The sequence below is a fragment of the Denticeps clupeoides genome, chromosome 16, assembly GCF_900700375.1.
Source record: "Denticeps clupeoides chromosome 16, fDenClu1.1, whole genome shotgun sequence".
Taxonomy (NCBI): domain Eukaryota; kingdom Metazoa; phylum Chordata; class Actinopteri; order Clupeiformes; family Denticipitidae; genus Denticeps; species Denticeps clupeoides.
This window is the reverse complement of record NC_041722.1, coordinates 12,827,407-12,849,255: the sequence shown is the minus strand read 5'-3', so window position 1 is coordinate 12,849,255 and position 21,849 is coordinate 12,827,407. Positions and strand designations below refer to the sequence as shown.

At 50.0% G+C, this 21,849-nt stretch overlaps 1 protein-coding gene across 8 annotated transcripts; it reads right to left on the bottom strand.

Moving 5' to 3' along the window:
- Positions 1-374: 374 nt before the first annotated feature.
- Positions 375-21,639, bottom strand: LOC114765667 (transducin-like enhancer protein 3-B). 8 transcript variants are annotated; one of them, XM_028955947.1, is made up of 22 exons: positions 21,487-21,639; positions 20,858-21,134; positions 20,009-20,109; positions 19,560-19,623; positions 18,539-18,583; positions 13,107-13,169; positions 12,889-12,993; positions 10,382-10,417; positions 9,205-9,409; positions 9,061-9,077; positions 7,007-7,126; positions 6,852-6,902; positions 6,512-6,664; positions 5,816-5,948; positions 5,526-5,698; positions 4,955-5,028; positions 4,399-4,648; positions 3,602-3,849; positions 3,332-3,479; positions 2,676-2,826; positions 2,341-2,417; positions 375-1,928 (listed from the first exon to the last, which is right to left on the bottom strand). In XM_028955947.1, exons 2-22 carry the CDS (start codon positions 20,879-20,881, stop codon positions 1,821-1,823), a joined length of 2,346 nt encoding a protein of 781 aa, XP_028811780.1. In that variant the 5' UTR covers positions 20,882-21,134; positions 21,487-21,639; the 3' UTR covers positions 375-1,820. The 8 variants fall into 8 exon arrangements, with proteins under 8 accessions (XP_028811780.1, XP_028811781.1, XP_028811782.1 ...); XM_028955948.1 differs by lacking the exon at positions 10,382-10,417 and having other exon boundaries at positions 12,919-12,993; XM_028955949.1 differs by lacking the exon at positions 10,382-10,417 and having other exon boundaries at positions 9,205-9,406; positions 12,919-12,993.
- Positions 21,640-21,849: the final 210 nt, after the last annotated feature.

Below are 21,849 nucleotides of genomic sequence, written 5' to 3'. Positions count from 1 at the left end.
TGACACCATCTGCAGCAGCGAGGAGCCTGCACTGCGCATTCGTGTCAGCTGGATCTGCGGTTTCCAAGAGGAGCTGAGGCAGCGGAATTACGCCCCGGGCCGATCTTGGCACGCGGTCACGTGGCCGGTCAGACAAGGAGGGGGGTGGGGCTTGAGTAGACACCCTCATCACGAGCAACACTTCTCAGCTCAATCCCTCGTCTTCTCAACAGTCGCCGCCCACAATGAATTAGCGCTTGGCCTCACATACTCCTGACCTCCAGTTATTATTGCTATGAATTGAACCTTTGCGGTATTTCAAAATGCTTTTCTCCACTTGAAAGAGCTTTTGTTCGTGAAGAAGCAAAAAAGTTTTCTACATTAACAGGACAGGCTTCTACAAAAGCAACAGTTTATTGAATTATTAACAATTGTACAACTTCAGTGCTGACACAGTTTGCTACATACTTTGGTGTGACTTTTGAGAGGTTCTTACTGAAAGAAAGGCATATGGGGTCTAGTGGAGAATGGGTGCTCAGGTCCCCCATGCCCGCTGCCGAACCTGCTGTGGAAATGTCCAGATTTGTAAAAACGTTCTCCCCTCAAAAAAAAAAAAAAAAAGTGCTTCAGGCACTCAATTAAGAAAAAAAAAAATGATAATAAACGCAGCCTAAAACACGCCTGGAATAAAACCGGCTCAATCCAATCGGACAAAAAGATGTTTACGCAATCCAGGGGACAAGGAAGGAGTACCAGAAGCCACTTACAACTGCATCACTGTGTCAGTCAACATGGAGAGCTCCAGTTTGGCCACCCTGGTTTAGATGTAACTCAACTTACAGTTACATAAAAAAAAAATAATAAAAAAAAGTGAATATCCCCCACTTCCATAAGAAACAGCACAATCGACAGGGCAAGAGGGCACAGACAAGTAGAACAGTTAGTTTACCCAACGTTTAATAAATGTTGCATTTACAACGTCACTTCATTGTCCTCCCAGCTGCTGAACCAGGGCCTGCGCACTTCCAGTCTGTCCTGCCCAGGCAGCAGGTCTCTGTCCGGGGCATTCAACAACTCGCATCCAAAGGGCATCCCAAAAAAAAAAAAGGACATTTTAATCTCTGAAAAATGTTCCGGCTCAGAAATGTTTTTCAGCAAGACATTTCTATTTGATTTCAGTAAAGGTCAGCCTGGAGATTGTGCTTACAAAAAAAAAAAAAAGAGGCAGAAATAGACCTTCAAAAAAAAAAAAAAAAAAACTATTCTACTTCCTATTCCCCGTGAATATCAAGCAATAAGGAAATGAGGAGAAAACCATCACAAGTATACCAGGACATGAAAATATATATATATATATATATAATATATATATTTATAAAATGTCTTTATTACTCCAATATTTACACTTTTCACAAGACATCCAGGGAGCACAGGTTAAAAAATGAAGCACTGCTTCATGTTACGTCACAGAACATTCTCATTTTGTTCAAAAATGGGGGAAAAAGTAATAGAAAGAATTATGAACTGGAGCACACAACCCAGGAGCAGATCCAAAAGGGAGAGAGCGTGAAAATAACATTAACTTCTTTAGTTCCGTTGGAGCTGCACTCAGCATGGAAATGTTAGCTATGTAAAGCAAGCCGCTACTGAAGACATACAGAGCCAGGTCCACCATCATAGCCTATGCCATCCAGGCCACAAAAGCCCCGAGTCTGTAGTGCAATCCCTGGGTGGAGGTTGTGGTTCTCTGTAAGGAGGAGGAGGAGGAGGAGGAGGAGGACGGGCCGTGTGACTCTCCTGACCGAGCCCCAAAGAAGTGCTCATCCGCAGGCCTTCCAGCTCTAATAGATCACTTCATACACTGTGGCCTTCTTGTCACCAGAGCCCGTAACAATGTACTTATCGTCTGCAGAGATGTCACAGCTCAGGACTGATGAGGATTCCTTGGACTGTTGAAGAAACAAAATTATGATTAAATTACAAATAGCTCCCATTGATTGTTGCAAAAATGTTGGGACTGTCTTACAGAACGTTATCCATACAGAAGCCAAGAGCATAACCGATCATGCAGATGTTTAACCAAGTTGCAAATGTAAGGCCTGTTTTAAACATATTTAAAAAAATTAAAGAGTCAGGGAATTGAATGGCCTGTGCTGTGCATTCTAGGCATTTTAAAGTGTAACAAGGCCCTAACTCAGCCAAGGCTAGAAGCCAATTGAGTCTCAACCCCACTACTGACACATCTCGAGTTAAACTACAACTGAAAATCAGGGCCCCCTGCCATCACGGTGCCCTTTGGAAGTAAACACATTCAGGACACGTTTCTGTAGCAGAGCAGATTAGATGCATCGATTCCCATACCTGGAATATGCTGGCACCGTAGGGAGTCCTCCAGGCATTCAGCAGATTGTCCTTTCCCGTGCTCACAAACCATTTACCTTCACAAAAGGAAATGAAAAGCTCTCAGCGCACAATAAAAACAAGCCTAATCGCTAAGGACATTCAAGGTTGCCCTAAATAACTATTTATGCAATCACAGGCTTCTTCGTCCATAAAGCCATCTCAAGAAAGGAACAAGGTTAGGTTGCATAAAAAAGGGCACTCCACTTCACAGAGCAGACAATGAGCCTGATAATGTGTGATATTAGATAGCTTATTTAGCTGAAGAAGTGCATTATAAGCAGTGTGTGTCTCACCACAATAGGCGAATTTGAGTGAAAGGACGCAGCTTTCATGCAGGTGGAGCTGGTACTTGTCGGGTTTGGTGTGGTGAAGGACCTCTACGTTGCTGCTCTCCATGCCCACAGCCAGCCATTCACCCGTAGGACAGTAGCCCAGTGAGAAGATCTGCATGGACACAAACACGGCAATAAGAAGACAAACACACATTAGAGCTGCTACTGAAGCATGCAACAGACAGTTGAAATTCTAGGCCTGGATGAGGTCAAGTCTGAGGGCCTTATTTTGATGGTCTGATGCACAGCATAAATCAGCAAATAACATTAGTAGGCATGACCAATTATTCAGAGGCGTGTTTTGGGCGTAACACGTAATACAAGAATGGCATACGGCCTCACCTTTACAAACCAGGGATGCAAGATCTATGGTGGATTGCTATAATAATGGGCTTGTTTATCTGGTAAACCAGATACCTTTCAACTGGGGAAACGGACACTAGATGTACACAGCTGTACCGTTGCTTGTCCAAATAATAAAAATACCTATCTATGGTTGTTATTTTTTTGTCAAGAAAATGAGCACCATGCCTCTAGAGATTTGGAGCTGCTTGCAAACAATGCTAGGCGAGGTGGAAATGTTAGCTTTCAATGCTGAAGACAGGAATTGGATTTACCTGGGAGGTGAAGTCGTGTTGCTGCAGCTGCCTGCCCTCCCTCAGGTCCCAGGAGCGCACAGTGTTATCCAGACCTCCGGTCCAGAGCTTGGTTCCATCATGAGATATGTCAATGCAGCTGGCGCCATCTGTGTGACCCTGGAACTGCCTGTGACAGCAAACCAATAAAAAAATATAAATCAATTTTAAATACTTCAGGAAACAAAAAAACAAAGCAGAAGCACATCAGTCTGTATACAAAGCTGCTGCAACTCCATGGCCTCCACTCACCTGACCAGAGTCTGGTTGTGCAGGTCCCAGACGGCGATGTTGCCGTCGCTGCAGCAGGAGAAGCAGACCTTGGCATCGGGGCTGATGGCCAGAGCGTAGCAGGCGGGTGCGGAGGATGTCAGCTCGGCTTTGATGCGTGGGGTCTGGGATGCCAGGTCCCAAATGGTCAGGGTGCTGGCTTCTCCTCCCACGATGAGCGTGCGGCCGTCCGGCAGCAGTTTGCAGGAGCGGATGTAGTTATCCCTGTTCTGTTAAGCAGAGGTGAAGGGATAAGGATTTACTATTCGTATCTAGCCATTTAAATATGACTACTTCTTCTTAGAGTTTGTAACAGGCTACTCTCACCACCCAAAAAGCAGATAATCTCTGATTTCTGGCCAGACTAATGCTTTAGTATTAGATTAAGTGTAATCTGTATCCGCAGAATTAACATGGCAAAAATAAATACTACAACGACTACAGTTAATATGAACAGACCAGCCATTGGTGACGGTTTCTCTCTTTTACAGAACAAAGGCCCCTAGAGCCATGAATCCAAAACAAGATCAATAGGCCCAGGCCTTTGTACAAATAAAAGAGTCACGTCGCCATGTCTGTAGTAAACCTCATCAAAAGCCGGCACTTTCTTCACACCGAGGAAGCGGCTGACAGCCCAGCAGAGACTAATGCAAGAATGAAAGCTGATGAAAACCGTCTAGCAGGGAGCCGGGAGAGATCATTGCTTTATAATTCCGGAGACTCTCCGAAGGAGAGAAGAGTGACCGGGCGTGGCCGGGTTGGAGGCGGTCAGTCCGTACCAGGCAGTCCAGCTGAGAGACGGGGCTCTTGCTGCCCGGCTGGCTGATGTCCCAGATCTTGACGCAGCCCTTGCCGCCGGTGTAGACGTGGCGCGTGGGGTTGCTAATGGTGACTGCGCACACCACCTCTCCGTGGCTTAAGGTGTTTATCTGGCGGGCGTGGCGAGGGATGCCCGGTCCAATCAGAGCGTCGGGGGGGAAGGGCACGGGCTGCATCTGCCCATCTGCGCTCACGTGGAAGGAGTACGCCCTGTTGGTGGGGTGCGGTTAATTACATGATGTTATGGAACTAAACACTGCGCACAGACCATCCACCAAGCATTTTACTGTGGTATCTGAACATTTGAATAGTCAAATAAATACGAGTCAGTCTGGTTTGGGTTTGGTTTTAAAATATACCTTAATTAAACATATAATTAAAAGAACAATCTGAGTATTCCAAAATAACATCGGAACCTAGATTAAAAACACATATAATACATTAGATAATGTTTAATCCTCTGTTACTCAACAGTAATATTATTATTGCTCCAGTGCTGGGATTACGAGGACTTACGGCTTTCCACCCGAGATGGAGGTGAGACTGGCTGGAAGGCCTGGAGCTCTCATATGAGGATGATCAAATCCTGCCTGCAGCACGTGCACAGAAGGACACACACACACACACACACACACACACACACACACACACAAACAGCAGCTGAGTCATGGGAGTGAATGCCAGTCAAAAACAGCACACAAAATAATCTAGCATCTAACAAGTCAACAGTATGAAGTCACTCACAGAAAACACACTCTAGAGCTTCGCTTCTAATCTACATAAATGTTCACCCTTCTAGCTAAGGAAAAACAGGACCTGGCTGTGCTACCTTCCTCTAAGCAATCTTGCTACTCACTTCAAAGGCATCCAGTTAGCTGTGTTACTTTCCCTTTCCCTACTGGCGCTGCGATATGTACAAGGTTTTAAAGGCAATATTGAAAGAGTGAATTATTGAAACATGACAATTCATGCAAAACAGGCCTCTAGTCAGAAGAGGGATGTGGATCGGCTACATGCGGAGACGTCTGAGGATGGGGAGAGTGTCTAGGGGGGTGGGGGGGGGAGGATTAAGTGGGCGAGGCCTCACCATGGATGACCGTCCATAAGCTGCAGCTGCAGCGGCGCTCATCTGGGAGGAGATGTGGAGTCCAGCATAGACCCCTGGGCTGGTCAGGGAGCCGTTCATGTCATGGTGGCCCATCATGGCGAAGGGCGCCGGGTAGGAACCAGCGATTGACAGAGGAGGCCGGAGAGCGGGGGCTGTTGGGATAGTGGCGCAATCATTGACGTGTAACTTGTCGAAGACATGACCAGATATCTGACCAAATGGATGAAAAAAAATTTGGACAGACATTAATGCCTATGACTGGTAATTACCCAATGCCTCCATGCCAGGGGGTTTGCCCAGAACGGGCCTGAGCCCGGGGGTGGAGCTGGTTCCTGGTGTAGGAGCGTCATTTCGTGGAGTGGGGGTGTTTGACTTCAGGCCGGGCGTGGAGGACTTATCGTTCTGTGGAGAAGGGGAGTGGAGAATAATAAATAAATAAATAAATAACCAGCACACATGAAAATCCTAAATAAGAAAAATGCCTCAAATCCAGAGCGACAATTTGAGTGCGCGCTCAGCGTAATCCAATCTAATTCTGACAGCTCATTACGGCTCTCGGGCCATAAACCTCCATTTATACCAAGCCCCATCAGAGCTACAAGGAAGATGGTGGCCTTCTTTATCCCTCATTTCTCTTTAATCTTTCCTCGAGCCAGAAACCCGGGCTAGTTAAGCGCATTGAGATATTAGCCAAGGAGATGTGACTGATCCTGCCATGGGACTCAACCGCAATATCCCTGACATTCACTGATTTATTTGCAGCTGGGCCCGGGACACCGAGTGACATTTATTCCTAAGCCATAAAAGAGATTGAAGGAGCAGGGCAGCGGGCATCTCCAATGCACACACACATCTACCCCCACCCGAGGCGCTCAGACACCTCACACTAATACGCCCACCCTCTCCTGCGCGTGCGCGCACACACACACACACACACACACACACACACACACAACTCCTCTTACATGGGAGTGATCCTTTGCTTTGGAGGACGGGGTGCTCCCAGAAGAGGCTACGGAGGCGGGGCTGTTGGGAGCATCTTTCTTCAGGGCGCGAGATTTGTCCAGGCCGTTTTCTGGGGGGGAATGGGCAGGGCTGACTCTGGGGGTGGCAGGGTCCTAGATGGGGAAATATCAATGACGCGCGGGGAAAGTAGGTCAAAAACACGCACACACTCACGCGGTTATGCAAGATTAGTCATCCCTATAACAGATGTCCCTTCAAAACGAAATCCTATCAGGTCACCACTACCCAAAAACACAAAGCACGTGGACTGGTGCAGAACAGGATCCAGGTGTCTCTTACCTCATTGGAAACGTCGACTACCAGGTCATCGCTTTTGTCTCCATCGCTGTCCTGTTCAGGGCAGACAAATAAAATCAGGCAATCAGCTGATCACACAACGTAAACCAGTCCGACCAGAGATCATTCTGTGGGTAAAAAGGCTGTGAACTACTCACATATCTGCTCATGCTGTCTTTCTCCTCGACCTTTCGCTTCTTAGAGTCCATGCTGTAGTCGGAGGACCCTCTGTGTTTCTCGCTGGCCCGCAGGCTGTCCGATGGGGACACGGAGTTATTCTGCACAAGACCAAAAGTGAACATCAGAGCTTTGCCGCCCATCAGCTCTCAGTGTGGGATAAAGAAAAACGATCAGAGCCGATTCCACACAACCGACGGGCGCAAATGAGACACGGCTCTAAATCCGACTCCGCACACAAACACAAGCAGACAAAAGGCTGAGGCCAGGGCCCTGCCGGATCAGGCTGGACGTTCCCAGCGAAGCCAGGCCAGCAGAGCAAAGCATGCGGGACAGCTGAGCAAACTGGCCCGACGGCCGCGCTCACACACCAGAACCGCCACACTCACTTCAAAGAGGCACCCGGGACCAATCCTGCACCCCGGCGCAGCACCGCGGGACACCGCCCGGAGACGTGCGCCAAACGGACAGCAGGACAGACAGAAAAACTAATCTCACCAGAGCACGCACACTGACCAAAGCAAACAACGCAAAAACTCCCCGAGTCAACCAGCCGGGGAGACAGCTTGTTTTCCAATCCTCCCTTTGCTTCACCCCCAAAGAAAACAAAAGTGAACAGCGGCCCTTTCTCCAGAGGCAGCGGGGCCGAACGGCTGGCCGCGGGAGTGTCGGTGCGCGTGGCACCTGGCCAGACCCACTCGCGGCCTTTATTGCACTTGGTGGCTTTCCATGGGAGGAGAGTCGTGAAGAGATGGAGCGAAGGGGTGCGGAGAAGAGAAGAACACATACGAAGGTGTGTGGGCAGAGTGAGAATGGAACAAAGAGGCAGGAAGGGGGCTCTGGCGGGCGGGGCGGGGCGGCGCAGCGGTGTGGCACTGGCTGAGTGGCGTTCCCACTGCGGGCATGCCCGAGCAGGCTGGCACCCTCTCCGCGCCAGGCCCCTGTGCCAGGCCCACGCTCTCCGCAGCCTGACAGCTCGCCTTTTATCGGCCCTCGGCGGAGGGGAGAAGGCCGGCGCGGATGAAAAGGAGGATGTGGTTTGGCCGCGTTCAGGAGCCCCGCGAAGTGTTTCTCTCGGCAGCGCCTCTTTTTCTCTTGGAGCGCACACAAAGGAATTCGAGCCTTCCTGACTCTTTAAGCCCCTTTGCGCCGACACTCTAAATATGTACATGAATGTTGCCTTTGTGCTCCAAAAAAAAAAAAAAAAAAAAAAAGCTGCAGAATTAACTCCGCCCCCCTCCCTCCCACCCGCCCCTCTTTTTAAAAGAAAGGAGGAAGAAGTGAAGAGCTTGTCCGACTGTGCCCGGCTCCCTGTGCCACGCCGTCTGCCTAATGGGTTGACCTTTAAAAGACAAGCTTAACGTGACTCAATAACCAAAGTCATTGTGGTGCTATCAGATGACCCGGGACAACAGGAAGGGCTGACGGGGAACAGAATAGCAGCGCTGCTAATCACCGTCCGAGTTCCATTTCTGCAGACATGACTGCACCCATTCACGGGGCCCGTTCAATTGAAACGCAATCTTGCCGCACCATCGCGGCCCGTCGGGAAGATTTAAGCCCGTCTAATAAATGGCTTACAAGGCCAGGGGACGAGGAGGGGAAAACAATCCTGCGTTTGTTCATAAATATTTACTGGAAGCAGAAGCGGGGCGAGGGGGGGGGGGGGGGGGGGGGGGGGGACAGGAAAGCAGGGTGGGGGTGGGAGGCCAAATCCCTTAAGACGCGGAGTCAAAGTCGTTTTTAATTGTGATGAAATTATAGAAGTGCTAATCCCTGTCCTGTGATTTAAGTCATTTTCCACCTGGATTAGACGGCACAGGATTATTCTGCAGACTTCATCTCCCATTCGTTATTTTATTTAAAACGGCTTACAGGACGCGAACGTGTGTGTTCTCCCGTCATGGATGAATCCTAACTACGGCATTCCTTTAATTCCGCGCAGAAAGGGGGGGAAAAAAAATGCCTTAATCGGCAAACAGCTTGATCCAAAAAGTCAATGTCAAGTGAACGAGATAAAAGAAGCCCGACTTACCGTGCTAGACTCCCGCTCTACACAGAGGGAATCCACCAGGGAGGGAGGGAGGGAGCAAAAAGAAAGAAAGAAAGAAAGAAAGAAAAATGGTTAATAAAAATAAAGAAATAGGCCTCTTTAAGTTTGGGACGTCTGGACTCCCACCTCTGTGCTCCACGTCGTGGTGGTTCTTCTCGTCCTTCACCGGCAGGTGCGGCTGGCTGCCCAGGGCTCCCAGGGCGAGCAGGCCCGATCCGGAGCCGCTCACCGGCGGGATGCCGGGCGGCTGCAGGCCGGACGGGTGCGGGGGCAGCTGGACGGGAGGGCCGTGGGCGGCGTGTGAAAGGTGTTGGGCCTGGAGCTGCTGCTGCTGTGGACAGACAGACCGCGAGTGGGTCGGCGGGAATAGGCAGGGGCCCGGGTCGCACCGCTCAACCTGGCGCCAGACACACAACCGCAGCGCCGGCGCGCCATTATTAGTGGCTGGTAGGAAGCGTAAACCCTCGGGTCACAGCCACACAAGCACAGCCAGGTCCTAAAAACATCCAAAAACGCGCTAAAGTTCTCGACAAATTAGGACAAACTAGCCGGGGCGGCGGCCTAGAGGACTCTGGGAAGTTAAAAAGCCACTCAGCCTGGGAAGCCAGTGGAGTAGAACGAGGTTAAATAATACTTAGCGGATCCATCGGTGCCGAGTCCAAAGTCTTTGCGGCTTTCCAGGCGGCCGCATCGCGTCCCACGTACGCGGCGGCGCGCCGGAAAGACAGGCCGCCGTTTCCGGCCTTAAGTGGAAAGCCGCCCGCACCGACTGGCAATTAGGCGGTATAATGTCGTCTCATTAATTTGTTCATCAATATCGTGGCCGTGTCAAGGAGACACCTATTTTATGGAGCGAGGGAGAGGAGAGGAAATAATCAGGAGCGAGGACGCTCCCCGTTCGGCTCGCCTAATGAGGGGAGCATGCGGAGATGATCATCAAGCAGCCTCATTAGAGAGCCTCGGCGGAGGAGAGGGAGGGAAATAAAGAAATAAATCTCCTAATTCAATATTCCTGGATAAAGACCTTCTCTGCCTGTACTTATCTGTTTCATCTGTGTAAATGTCTCCAAAGCTCCGCCAGTTTACACAGGAGGAGGGGGGGGTGGAGGTGGAGGGGGGGGGGTGGAGCAATTAAAAACCTAACCGGCAAATGGAGATGGGAAGGGGAACGAATAAAAAAAAATTAAAAAAAACTACAACTTTTAACCGCAACAGCGACGCAGCTGAAGGTGGCTTTAGCGCGGCATGCACTGCTGGCAGGCAGGTGACAAACAACAGAGGAGCAGGAACCGCCCACACTAACCATGAGTGCGGGGAACATGGAGTGCTGCTGCTGCTGCTGGTGGTGGTGGTAGTATTGGTGGTGGTGGTGGTGGTGGTGGTGGGGAGGACGGGGAAAGCAGGAAGAAAAAGAGAGAGAGAGAGAGAGAGAGAGAGAGGGAGAGAGACACAGAACCTTGTCAGAGGTCTAACGCGTAGAGAAGCGCAAGACAAATATAAACGCGATGCGCGCCGTCTCACAGATGCCGAAATCGTGGTGGAAATTTGCTGCATGGAAATGAGCGAGGGCTGAGTAATTAGGAAGAGAGGGGTGAAAAAGGCTGGTGATTTTCATACTATATGCAAATAGCAACTTCTTGTTGCTCAACGCCGCGCTCTTTGTGCCAGACAAAGCAGTGTCAGTAGTTTTCAAAACGATGCAACTGATTAAATGGAAATCTGAATTTGAAACTCATTTGGGCTGCAAATATATGCAAAGTAGGCCTGGAGTTCCTTAAAAAAATGATATATGTACACACACAAAAAAATAGTACATATATTATAATAATTTTTTTTTTTTTTTTTAGCAAAGCCAAGACCACCCAAACAGGTCAATAATGTGTAATATGGCTGCATGAGTGATACACCCCAGGACTGGTATTTACATAGGCTTTTATATAATGGATAACAGGCGTGCTAACAGGAAGCTGCCTGTTCGCACTAATCCATGCGTGTCTGGGCGCTAAGAGGAAGCAACCGTGGCTAATAGCACTTCTGTCAATAACTCATCACCTGGTCTGTGTCCCTGTCTGGGTGACAGTATCATTAACAGAGCAGCGCCAGCTACAGTCGGTCATTAGCGCGCCCGCGAGCGGGGCACAGCCTCCTAAATCGGACTGGGTTGAAATTATCACAGAGGACAGGCATTAGTGTCCCTCGCTCCCTCCCACTCTCGCTCCATCTCTCTCTCTCTCTCTCTCTCTCCTTTCCCCTTTCACTCCCTCCCTCCCTCCATCCATCCCTCCGCCTGACTGCAGTAGGCTGCCAAACGCTGCTGGCTCCTGATTAACATTGAATCTTTAATGACTCCCCTCCCCCAGCAGCCTCCCGCACACAGGGAAGGCATGGAGATTGATCTCCTGCCATCTCTCAATCCAACAAATAAAAGCTTGTTTTTCCCGTGTGTGTGTGTGTGTGTGTGTGTGTCTAATACTGCTTGCCTGACTGCCTCTGTTATTCAGCCATCGTGGTGAGGAGACACTGAGGTCGGTGGTGTGTGTGTGTGTGTGTGTGTGTGTGTGCGCATGTGTGTGTGTGCCAAGCTTCTGTGCTGAATGGCCGCCTGCTTAATGACAGGCCCCGCCGACAGTTGCATTCAACCGGATTCGAGGAAGCAATTACCTTGAAAATGGGGGTCACAGTCTTGGCTCATTTGCCTTAATTGAATTCCAATATCTGCCTCCAGCTGCCCTGACCCAGCTCCCGGTCTTCCTAACGACCGCTTCAAGGAGGCTAATCAAAGCGGGGTCAGCAATTCGTCCGAGACGCCTATCGACTCTCTTTAAAAAAAATAAAAATTTAAACTCCGCCCCCCGGTTTTTATTTGGCGAGCTGGAACGATATAAAAAAAAAACCAAAAAAAAACCCCGCCAGCGGGAGCAGGTGGAGGATGCGGCGAGCCGCTGTACTGTAGATACACGACTCCATTGTGCGACGTCGTGGGCTACAACATGTGGCAGCCGGGGGTCTGGCCTGAGTGAAACTCATTGTGAGCGTCTAACTGAGCAAGTGACAGGATGTGACAGGCTGTGCTTGTTGTATGGCCGTGGCCCTCGGCGCTCCGATTGGCTCGGAGGCTCCCTGAGGTTCTGATTGGCCGATTGGCTAGGTCGCTGTCTCGCGCTCGCTAGCCTCTTAACCTCGATGAGGTCACACAGGCAGTTTGAATCGAGTCTGCTCAGGCTTTATCCAATTAAAGCTGTAGTGTGAGTGGGTGCAGGAGGAACGCTTCACATCTGACAGTTAAAAGCTGCTTCCTCCTTAGAGGAAAAAAAGCACAACGGTTGTCGACTACGGACTTTTAAATAAATGGACCCAGGCATCCTGACACAGAATGGCTCTGGACACACAAAAATCAAATTAAAACAATTATATTTTTTTTAAAAATAAACACGCAGTAACACCATGTTAAAAAATTATTAATATGAAATACATAAATTAACAAAAATTAAAAACCATTGAAGGCAGTGGGCAAAACCGCAGGCTAAGGAAGCTGCCAGTGCACTGCCCCAAACACTGATACAACCACACACACACACACACACACACACACACACACACACACACACACACACACACACACACACACACACACAGGAGGCCAGAATTCCCGAAAACCACCCACTCGTTAACCAGACCCCATAACTACTAATAACCACAACCCCTAAACTGCGGCCAGAACAGCCGGTCTGGGGTGCGGTGAGGTCAGCTCCAGCGTGCAGGTTTGCCCCTGACTATGGTCAAATGAAAGAATAAGAGGGGTATACACACGGTGAGAGGCAGATTGGGAAGTCCACGTACCCCGATGATGGCATTCAGCTCGGTCATTGTCACTTGCTTGGCACGTTCAACAGCCTGAGCTACCTGCTGTTGGTGCTGCGGGTAGAAAGAGAGAAAAAATGTAATAAAGCTTGGCTAAACAATAAGAGCACGCAATCAATAAGACATCCTACAGCTACACTGATGGAAACAAAATCTTGGAAACGTACCTCTTGTGACAGAAAAGGCATAATTTGAGCAAGAATGGCATTGAGACGTTTAGCAATCTCAGTCTGAAAGAGAGAAGGGGAAAAGGATTCATTAAAAAAACTCACAAGGGGGTAAAATGAGCTATAAATCCAGAAAAATAAAACAAACTTGCACAAAATTACTACATAATCATCAACCAACATCAAAACATATAGTTCTTACAACACTTGTACTTGACACAACACTTCATTAGTGTGTGAGTGTGTGTGACACTCGCTTATGGACCAGAAGACCACAAAGTCACAGGTTCAAACCCCACCTACTACCATTGTGTCCCTGAGCGTGTCCAGGGGGACTGTCCCTGTAACTACACCTGGAAGCAGCCCCTGGCATCTGATGGCCACCATAGATTCTGGAGCACCTTTAAAACCATAAAAGCCCAGAACATTCCGGTTATTACTGGTGACATGAGATCAAATTAAATCAGCTATCAGTGCCTAAGACACCTTGGCAAGAGACGAGAATCTTGCTGGCAAACTCTGGCCTTAGGGGCCACAGAGTCCATCTGGAGTGGAGTCAAATAGAGACGTGACTAGAGTAAGAACCCTGACTCGGCGAGAACCCCATGACTTGGCCATTACCGTGAGGGATTATTTTATTGAGATCCTGAAATATGCTAATGCCGTTTTGGAGCAGGGGAGATAAACGAGGGCAATACTTCACAATTACCTCCGCCGCGCTACGCAGAGATGGGCTACAAGAAAAGGGCCTGGCAATATTTCTAATGACCATCATTGATATTAAGAAAAAGTAACGGCATGAAACGACGCCCCAGGCCATATTCCGAGAGAATAATCTGAAAGAGCGGCATAACTCATGGTTATTCTGGGACAAGGAGCCCATCTTCTGAGGCTCGTTTGCAGGCCGCACAAAAATAAATAGAAAGGGGAGGGCAAGAAGCTCCTTGATGGCATCAATGTCACGGGCGTAGGCAGCCAACACACCGATTGCCGGCCTGGGAAGTGGGAGATTTCGGCTGCATTCCGCTCGTTTTTATCCCGGGATCTGGACCCCTGCGCCACCATGGGTCAATTCCCTGCAGCTAAATTCCACCCCACCCCACCCAGCCCCCATCCCAACCCCCTCACGCCGTGACATTAGCACAATCACAAAATCAAATTTCAAATTAACACTTAACCACCGACTGCAATACTTTTACCACCAAATGCTACCAAATTAAGTTTTTGCTCATAATTATCGTTATCAATTATCTATTAATTGAAACACACTGTCTGTGCCAGCAGTCACCACCGTTAACACTAATACTTCACTAAAAAAACCATTTTACCCAAGTTTCGCTATTGCAAAAACCTCACAGAGCAATATGACATCATTTAACAGACAACCTGCCTCCTCCTGCCCCAATGGGCTTCAGCCGCCATTCCTCGGCCCAACCCCCTCGGGTTGCCACAGCAACAGCAGCGACCCAATCTCTCTCTGATCATTATGTAAATTGTACCTCTGCTTGACCATAACAGGCTGTAAAATCATATTATGCGCACAGAGGCAGGTCATTAAATTGAATTTTCGGGCTGTCGATCAGATCAGCTCTGCAAATTAATGGTGGATAAAAGGGGCAGGAATGGGGGGAGGGGTCAACAGCTCCATATCCAAGCAGGGGGGAAGAGAGCGAGAAAAGGGGAGTGAGAGAGGGGTAGGGAAGGACAATAGACCGTGTGAGTGAGAGAGAGAGAGAGAGAGAGATTCTGCTCCAGCCACAGAGACCATGCGGTCATATAAACACAACGAATGAAGAACTGAGGCTTATTGCTCACTTCTGAGCTGCAAAGTATCCTGAACTAGTGACATACATCTTTATTACCAGAAGTAATGTGCTCTGTCATACTAGTCATGGTATTTAATGCACTTTTCAAAATCAGCTCAAACAAGCTGCCATCTCACGTCTAGCATAGTATATGAATTATCGAGCAATCATGACATTTCAAGGAGAACCCAGATTAAAAGGGATTATTGCACCAAACATTTAGAAACGTACAAGTTTACAAGGCACATCAGCGAGCTGCAATCCCAGCAAAAGAAACCGATTCTCCTCATTTCCCACCGCACACATAAACCTACATGTCCACCAACTAAACGCGGCACCCGCCCATCCATGAACCACGCCGCGCGACTACTGCAGAACCTATTAAATTTTATCATCTGCTCTTCATGCTAAGCATGGGCCTCTTCAAAAAAAAAAAATAAATAAATAAAATCTCAGCAGCAACCGAGCGGGTCGCCATAAATCCAAAATATTTATTACTCCCGTCGGTCTGTGCATTTCCCCCTCCTCCTCCCGGAGCTAATATGTAAAAGACAAAGTATGCGAGTGGAAGGGCGGAACCCCGCTCATTGAGCACAATTTAGCAGGTCATGCGCAGTAAAGCTTTTAGTCAAGCTCCGAACGGGGAAGGGGGGGATAAAAATAGGGTATTGTCACTTTAAGCCAATGAAAACAGAGCCCTTGAGCGGGGGAGCTTTTTCGCTCGGCTACACAATTACAGCTACTCTGAGCTGTCTAGCGCTGCTTCAAGAGCTCTTTCAGACAAGCCTGTCAATGGCACGTTGAAAGCCATTTGCCTGTTGCTATCGGGCATTAGCCGAGTGCAGCGAGACACTGATGAGTATTAAATTTGTGGGGAAATAACTGGTGATTGAGGCGGGGCACTTGGTCTCTGCGGGGCGCAAACAAAAAAAAAATATATATAAGAGGAGACAGGATAAAATCAGAAGGTCGTTGTGGGAGGTGGGGTCAGAACATCACATATTTATAAAAAAAAAAAAACCCTCCCCATCAACCCCCTTCAGTTGAAAGCCCATCCCATTCAGACCTCATTTGCAATGGGCGCCCGGTGATCTGAGGAGCATTTTTTTTGTTCTCTTCCAACCATTGTTAATGTGCGGCAAATCCAGGCCTAACTGTTTATTGACGTCTGAATTTACCTCTGCATTGATCTGCTGGGAGCGGGGCCAGGGGGCTCTGGCTCTTAATGGCCGAGGTCAGACGGTGACTAGTGAGGGCCAGATGCTGCTGTAATCTGAGACCGAGTTCTCTCCCAACCCCCCTCAACCGAAAAAAAAAAAAAAAAAAAAAAAAAACCCTCCCCTGTCTGAATCAGTACCAGTCAGGCAGAAGAAAGAGGGGAAAAAAAATACATACAATCTCCTCAATTAGGCTTGCAATCACCCTGCAGGAAATCTTCTCCCCTAAAAGCGTCACTGCCCGAGCGCCCCCCCACCCCAGAACCTGCCTCCTCCTAAACAGACACTTAAAATGTCACAAAACTGGGTACACGCTCTCAAATGCGCCATAATTGTCCTGTTGAATCCTAGTCACATTTCCAGACCGACCATGATAATGGGCCACATTCTGCACAGTTGCACCAGCCATCTACATATACTGCCTCAAGCAAGGCTGCTCTGTGTGTGTGTGTGTGTGTGTGTGTGTGTGTGTGTGTGTGTGTGTGTGCGCGTGCACGTCTCCCACTCAGTTTGTTTTGGCTCACAGACAAGCAGACCATCATCACCGTGGCAAACAATTCCTGGAATCCCATATAAATTATTCATCCGAACAAGCTCTCCCTCTCTAACTCTCCCCCGCCCCGCCCCGCCCCCCCCGCAAGCCCCCATGGGTCACAGACAGGACTTCCCTTAATGAAGCAGCCTCCCCGCGCGGCGCTGCGGCAGCTCGTTATCGACGAGCCGGAGGAGCCGAACGCGACAAACAGGGGAGGACTCGGGCTTCCGGGCGGGACCTACCTGCGCGTTAGTTCTGCTACGCGGGGCAGCGCGATTTATATTCGCATTTATTCTAATCTGGAGTGACTTCCATTCACTCATTACACGGTCACCCCCCCCCCCCCCCCCCCCCACCCCCCGACGAGCAACATGAGCTTCATAAACACGCCGGTCAGAACGCTGATCTTATTCATACATACGGTTCCCAGCACCTGTCACGAATATCAAATGCTATTTACAAAATTAGAATCATTTCCAGATACTAGTGGTGGGACGACGGAGATGTTCATTAGAAAAAGCTAAAAATTTGAAGGTATTTGATTTTTTTTTTTTTTTTTTTTTTTTAAATCATCGTTATTTATTTCTACACGTCTATCCCAGGATCCTCTGTGATCCGCGCCCCTGCTAAAAAGCGTTGTGTTGTTTTCAAGGGCGGGGCGGTGTATCACTGACCATTGTGAGGCGCAATAATTAAACACAGCACCGAGACCCAGAGCCGGCTGTCAAGCTACATCAGGCGGAGGCGGTCAAAGATCCTCCGGCCACCGCGGCCCCGGGCCCGCTTCCTGAAATCGGCTTTGCGAAAAACGGAATAAGCAAACCCCGCGCCGCAAGATAGCCCCTGTCCCCCCTCCGCAAAATAAATCCTCGGAGAGGGGAGATAACATGCTCGTCTGCATCCTGCAAATCCGGCCAAACCTAACGCTCCGGCGGTCCCCCCCCCCCCCTCCTTCCTCGTGTTCCAGCCTCCTCCTCCCCCCCCCCCCCCGGCAGCCCAGATGATACGGCGAGCGGGCCGGCTGTTTACCCCGCGCTGATGTCATCACAAAACACTCGACGAGGGGAGGCCGCCGCATGAATTATTCAGCCGGCCCGGCCGGCTTATTGATAAACAAAAGGCGAGCGCTTAAAGCCACGCCAGTCGATTAACCTGTTTACGCACCTCCCCACCTCCCCCTCGCCCCGGAGATAAGTGCCCGGCGGAGCCCCTCTTCGCGGCGAGGCATCTGGCTCTCCCGACACGCGGCGACCGCTGATGAATCGCACATGCTGCTCCAATTCGCCGTGCCGCCGCAGACGCCGTTAACCTTGCGGGGCCTCGGGTGAGACTCATAAAGTCCCCTTCAAAACTGCCCTTTCTCCACCCGCCATTCATCATACCTCGCCGCTAATGACACACCCACTGGTCCACCCCCCCCTCTCCCCACATCCCGCGCTACAAGTCGCGCCTTGCGGCGGTGGAGGCTGCCGCAGTCGGTAATTGAGCGTCTGGTCGGGCCTGGAGTTCAACCTTTTTTTTTTTTTTTTTTTCTGGACAGGGACTTTTTAACTAGCACACCCCACGATAGCAGGGTTCTGGGTTTTGATTAATATCTGCGGCGTCCCGGTCACCTCGCCCCTGCCAAAGTCTTCGCTTTAATCTTATCAAAGCACGGCCATCAGAGCCCTGCGTGCCGCTAGCCCTGTCAGCGTTCGGAGAGGCGAGGCAGTGGCCGGTGTGTGTGTGTGTGTGTGTTCATGGCTCGGGGTATGACAGTGAGGTGACCTCACAGGACCCGACCGCCTGCCTCTCTTATTTCCATCAGCAGACAGTCACAACACGCCACGGCCGCGGGCGCGGCCGCAAAACAGGTACGGTTTCCGCAGCACGTACCTGTTTATGCATTTCGATGTTCAGCCCGTAGGACATCTCGTAATACTGTTTAAAAAACAAAAAAACAAGAACAACACATGATTAGAGATTAGCATCACACTCACACAAGACCGAAGAATCTCCACGCCATCTAAGATAAACCCTCTCTATGGTGGCCGTGACTCACTTCCCGTACGGGTTCACGCGCCAACCAGCTCAGCGTCCCGAAAAACGCGGGGACGCCGATCGACGGGATAAATCAGACCTGCTCCTTACACGAGCCCTTGACTGGCCGTTTCTGGGCGGGACTTACATTTACAGTATTTATCAGACGCCCTTATCCAGAGCGACTTACAATCAGTAGTTACAGGGACATGTCCCCCCCTGGAGCAACTTAGGGTTAAGTGTCTTGCTCAGGGACACAATGGTAGTAAGTGGGACTTGAACCCGGGTCTTCTGGTTCATAGTCGAGTGTGTTACCCACTAGGCTACTACCACCCCACTTTCCTTCACCTCGGGGAGCGCGCGGCGACGCATTGCACAGGAAAAATCTAATAATAATGTTTAACAAAAGTACGCCAGTCTAAACAAGATAAGTGCCCTTTGTCAACATGGCACAAGCCGTTGGCTAATACATTTTCATATTTAGCTGGAATTTAGGCTCCACCCCGGTGGAACCAGCGGAATTCTGCCCGTTTACATAAGGAAGATGGTTTGTTTCGGACCGTAAACTAGCGGCTAAATGGTTTTTACCCCCCGGGTATTCCCAGAGCCTCCTCCACGGTAATTGCCAGGCGGCGGCCAGGTCAATAGCCCCGCAGCGCGATGGCGGTAACGAGCCCGAAATGGCGTGGCTCACACCCATAAAGCTCAGCTGATAAAGATCCACGAGTGACCTGCAGATACGGCCGGTCCGACCACGCAGCCCCGAATAATCTCAGACCAAACGGCAGATACGCTGTGTACACGCCGACTCAGATCAGCGCGCCACTGAAGGTGTGTGTGTGTGTGTGTGTGAGGACAAATCTGTGTAAACACTCACCATGACATAGTGACGCTGCATCTCTGTCTTCTCATTGGCCAGTTTGTCATACTCCACCTTCAGACTGCAGGCAGAAAAATGAATAAAAAAAAAAAACTGAGTGCACATTTGATCTGAAACCGATAGCTGCCGTGGAGAAACCTTCAGATACGCTTTCATCAAAATATATCGATCCGTCTTCCCCAAATAGTCCACCGGCAGTTAAAATGGAGAATGTCGGTCACTGCTCCCAAGAACGAGCCCGTCCACAACGAAACACTGAATTTATTCACGTTGCACAGCGAGGTGAAAAGTGCAAAGGTCGCTTTAAAATGCAACCGTCAATTACACGGCGCAAACCATCGCTGAGGAGGAAACCAAACACAAGCATGTCTGTACCGCACCACTGTCACAAAGTAAATTAAACACACACATCTATATTCAAATCGGCGGAAGATATGAATATTTACCTGTGGTACTGGGCTTGCAGAAACTGGAACTCATCTTTGATCCTGTCGCACGACTCGGCGACCGTGAATTTAAAGCCAGGCTGACCTGGCTGATGGGGCGCCTGAACAAAAACAATACAAAAAAAAAAAAAAAAAAAAAGGAGCTCATTGGAATTGCATTTACACCAGGAGCAACATCCCACTACGCCAACCACAAGGCCAGGGCTGGGCAACACGTCACGTGACCACTCATCTCACCACACATTGGAATACTGGGAGTATATCCACCAGTCGGTAACATCATTAGCAACACGGCCTGAATTCTGAAAACCCGAAACGTGAATGGTAGGCGGCGTTTGCATATCGCGGTACCAAATATCGCGATAAATATCGGCACCGAGCTGTCGGTCAGCCCATTACAGCCGCAAGGCGGAAAACAACACGCCGCAACGAGCGGGTTTTTTTTTTTTTTTTTTTTTTTTTAAAGCTTCCGTTCAGGCGGAAAAGGGGAGGGTTGTCGCGGTTTCGGGCAGGGCGGGCGCTTCTCCTCCGGTGGGAATAAGCGCGAGAACCCCAGAAAACACCATTTACCGAATTTACCGAACAATAACCAGCTGTTGGTCGATACGAAAAAAACACACACACCACATGCTGGAAAGAGGAACCGCTGGGATTTTTTGGTGCTGTTATTGTTGTTGTTGTTGTGTACGGTGACCCCTGGTTCGAGCCCCGCTCGGCACAATAGAGGGGGGGGGGAATCAGCGCGCCTCGCGCCCGCGAAGGCAATTATCGCGTTATCTGGCCGCGGACGAGATTTGTCCGCCGCCCCCCCCCCGCCCCAGTGCAAAGAAATCCCGTCTCGCTACTCACCGGATGCCGGCCTTGCGGATACATCTCGAACGTGTCCCTCGGAAGGCAGAAGTCGTCCGGGAAACGCGGCGTGTCTCTCCCCACCTCTCTCCGTCGGTAATCCGAGCAGATGAGCCGCGGCCCGCCACCCCTCCCTGCGCACGCAGGCGTGCGGACAAAGCCCGGTCCTCCGCGGGGGTGAAAAGCTCGCTTCGGTCCTTCTCTCTTCCGAGTCTTTCCTTCCTTCCTTTTTTTTTTTTTTTTTTTGAAGCTTCGGCTTTTAATCTCCCTTCGGTCTCTACAGCCACGGCCAAACAATGGAGAAAGCAGAAGAAGAAGAAAAAAAAACAGCGCGTTTAAACTATGCGACCAATTGTATTAAAAACGACCCGCGCTACACAGTAAAAACCCACCAGGAACACGCAAAAAAAAAAAAAAATGTATAACCGCGTGTTCATCCAATTAAGCGCCAATTGCACGAAGTGGCGTCCAAGTTAACGCGGCAGAATTTCCTCCAGATCGTGGGGGTTTTATAACCGGGTGCTACGGCGGGCGGACTGGTTATGTGCTCGCCACCGCGTAGCGTCGCGCAGCTACGCGCAACCAGTCGCTTTGCCGCCCACAGAAAGAAGCCGCCGTCTGCTTTTTACCTTTGCTCTTCCTTCCCCCGCCGCTTCAAAGCCCTTCGACGGCCATGAAAGGGGTCGGGCTGGGTGAGAGTGATTATTCCTCGGGCGAGGACTCGGCGGAAGACGGGCTCGGGGGCGCCAAGCGAATCCGGCGCGTCCGAGGCTCCGAACCCTCGAAACCGCCCTCACAGGTCCAGCGCGGTGTCCTGCGCGGAGGCAGCGGGTCTCGCAATCCGCATTCGCGCGTCGGTCGAGGCTGGACGGCGGAAAAAAAAATCTCTTTTTTTTTTTTTTCTTTCTCTCTCTCTCCCCCTTTCTCTCGCTTCTCCGTCTTGTTCGACGCTCAAACGAGTCGCGTCGCGTCGCCCAGTTCCTCCGCCGCGT